Genomic DNA, 3294 nt, shown 5'->3' with positions numbered 1-3294 from the left:
AGATCTTAAGTCTTAAAGGTCTATTACAAAATTATGCTTCAAAAGAAATAGGGGTGCAGAATAAATCACTTATGCATCAAAACCTTCCACCATATCCATGTGGAGAATTTCCTATTGGTTGCTGAAACAAGGAAGTCAGAGATTTTGACAGTAACGGAGATGAGGATCAAATTGTACAGAGAAGGGGAAAGACCACAAGGAGGGGAAAGGGAAGCACAGAAAACAGAATGATAGAAATAGTTTTACCAAGAGCATATAGAGAAAAGTAACTTAAATGTGGAGATTTCATAAACATTTTGGGGGGGGAAGAAAGTAATTATTCTGTAATAGATTCTGTTAAGTATCCAGGAATATATCAACTTGGGGAATTAAAAAGACTTTAGGATTGAGGTCATTCACATAGAAGATATGGGGCTTCCATGGAACCAAGGCCACTGCAATGTGATACTGGTTTGGGGTCAATTGAACAGTCAGTAATATATGACTTGAATCATTACAATCAGCTTTGTCTCTCCTACCCTGAGAAACCTCACCTTTCATCACTCACCTTTTTCCTTCAGATCTCCAAAGGGTCAACAATGAAAAATAGGACGTTTACTGAGTTCATCCTGTTGGGCTTCACAAATCAACCTGAGGTCCAAGTTGTGATATTCATCTTTCTGCTCCTCACTTATGTGATAAGTGTCCTAGGAAATCTGACCATCATCATCCTCACTCAGGTACACCCTCACCTCCAGACCCCCATGTATTTCTTCCTCCGGAATTTCTCCTTCTTAGAAATTTCCTTCACATCCATTTTTATTCCCAGATTTCTGACCAGTGTGACAACAGGAAATAAAGTCATCAGTTTTGCTGGATGCTTCATTCAATATTTTTTTGCTATATTCCTTGGGGCAACAGAGTTTTACCTCTTGGCTTCTATGTCCTATGACCGCTATGTTGCCATCTGCAAACCCCTGCATTACCTGACCATCATGAGCAACAGAGTCTGCATACAACTCGTGTTCTGCTCCTGGCTAGGAGGATTCCTAGCTATCTTACCCCCAATCACCTTGATGAGCCAGGTGGATTTCTGTGCCTCCAATGTTCTGAATCACTATTACTGTGACTATGGGCCCCTTCTGGAGCTTGCCTGCTCAGACACAAGCCTCCTAGAACAGATGGTCATCTTTGTGGCAGTTGTGACTCTGGTGGTTACCCTGGTGCTGGTGACATTTTCTTATACATACATTATCAAGACCATTTTGAGGATCCCTTCTGCCCAGCAAAGGACAAAGGCTTTTTCCACTTGTTCTTCCCACATGATTGTTATCTCCCTCTCTTATGGCAGCTGCATGTTTATGTACATCAATCCATCAGCAAAAGAAGAAGGCGCTTTCAACAAAGGAATAGCTGTGCTCATTACCTCAATTACTCCCTTATTAAACCCCTTCATTTACACTCTAAGAAATCAGCAAGTGAAGCAAGCATTCAAGGACACCATCAAGAAGATTATGAAGCTTTAAAATTCAGAACACATTTCAATGAAAAATATATTTCACTTAGTAAATATGTATTGAGTGTCTACTATGTTTCAATTGCTGCACTTGCCCTTGAGGATAAAAATATGAAAGGCCTATGTCCTAACTTCAAGGAATCCACAGTATGATAGAAAGGTGTATAAACTTTAAATTTACATAATAAGTTTACAAAAAAATAAAATAACATAGTAAGTGCTATTAGAGAAAGATAAATGAGAATCCATAAAAAGAACAAAGAACAATTGGAGAGAATTAACTATTTTCCAGAAATGACTTGAAAGTCAAAAGGCAAAACATATTGTCTATTTAGAAGAGTGGAAAGATAAGAATTCAGAGTAAGAAAGAGAGGCCATGATGAAGGTATTATTTAATTACAAACTAGGGAGTTAGTTGACATTGGTGGGTCAAGAGAAGTTTTAAGAAAGGAAATTATATTATCAGCATTATTTTGAAGGGAATCTAGCATTGGTATTGTTCTTCATCATGGAGCCCTGGGGACTGTGCTTCTGTCAAAGTGTCAATAATTTTGATTCTCCTCCCTTATGCATTCATCTTTCGACTGTAGCCATACTTTCATTCTTCCATAAAGGAAAATAAAATGAATATTTTGTTCATTTGGTCCACTTTTCCCCAAATGAGGTGAAAAATCTCAAGATTTTGTCAACTTACACATCCACTTTCTAGAACTTATGGTTAGAAGAGGCTTCTAAAGCCAAGGTTAAAAGCCTCCCACTTCTATGCAGGATCTATTGTTGTTTTTCATAGCGCTGACATCTTTTCAAGTTAATGGCTGACATCTCCCACCCTCTCTCTTTGGTAGTTTCTGGTCATTTTTTTTTCTATTATAATTTTATTTTCATCTTTTTGTTTACTTTTGTTAGATATTAGAAAAGACACTGGGGAGCCTGGGTGACTCAGTCGGTTAAGCATCCAACTTTGGCTCAGGTCATGATCTCACAGTTTGTGGGTTTAAGCCCCCACTTTGGGCTCTGTGACAGCTCAGAGCCTGGAGCCTGCTTCAGATTCTATGTGTGTGTGTGTCTCTCTGCCCCTCCCCCACTCACACTCTGTCTGTCTCTCTCTCTCAAATAAACAAACATTTTAAAAAACAATTAAAAAAAAGAAGGGACACCTGGGTGGTTCAGTTAGTTAAGCATCCGACTTCAGCTCAGGTCTCATGGTCCGTGAGTTCGAGCCCCACATCAGGCTCTGTGCTGACAGCTCAGAGCCTGGAGCCTGTTTCAGATTCTGTGACTCCCTCTTTCTCTCTCCTCCCCCACTCATGCTCTGTCTCTCTCTTCTCAAAAATAAATAAATGCTAAAAAAAATTTTTTTTAAAGAAAAAGAAAAGACACCTTCTGTGATATGACTCCATTCTTTTAACTTTTCCCCAAGTTTTTGCTTTTGTTCATATCATAAGCCAGGGATGTCTGTCATAAACTGAAAATGAGTATAAAGTAGCAATATGGTTTTATATTTAGAATGTTCCAAATTATGAGTGTTAGCAACAAAATGGGATTAGACTACCCTACCAAGGACTCTACACATGGATTTAAGGTAACAACAACTTGAATATGAATTGTTGGTGGTAGGGCCTCAATTTCCAAGGAACTAAAAACATTTTTGAAAATCTGAGTACTTGTAAATATTTTACTAATATCCTAATGCACTGTAGAATGCTGGTTACTGTTTGAAGCACAAGAGAAACATCATCTTGTGTGTTCACATGCTTTATATGTGATAATATATGATAATATTCTTGAGTGGAATGATG

At 38.3% G+C, this 3294-nt stretch overlaps 1 protein-coding gene across 1 annotated transcript; it reads left to right on the top strand.

Annotated features, from left to right (window-relative positions):
* The first annotated feature begins 578 nt into the window (after positions 1-578).
* Positions 579-1505, top strand: LOC121041093 (olfactory receptor 6C4-like). Its single transcript, XM_040491844.1, has one exon. The coding sequence runs from the start codon at positions 579-581 to the stop codon at positions 1503-1505; it is 927 nt and encodes a 308-aa protein (XP_040347778.1).
* Positions 1506-3294: the final 1789 nt, after the last annotated feature.

The sequence above is a fragment of the Herpailurus yagouaroundi genome, unplaced genomic scaffold, assembly GCF_014898765.1.
Source record: "Herpailurus yagouaroundi ecotype Mexico unplaced genomic scaffold, PumYag 182, whole genome shotgun sequence".
Classification (NCBI taxonomy): domain Eukaryota; kingdom Metazoa; phylum Chordata; class Mammalia; order Carnivora; family Felidae; genus Herpailurus; species Herpailurus yagouaroundi.
This window is presented reverse-complemented; position numbering and strand designations above follow the sequence as displayed.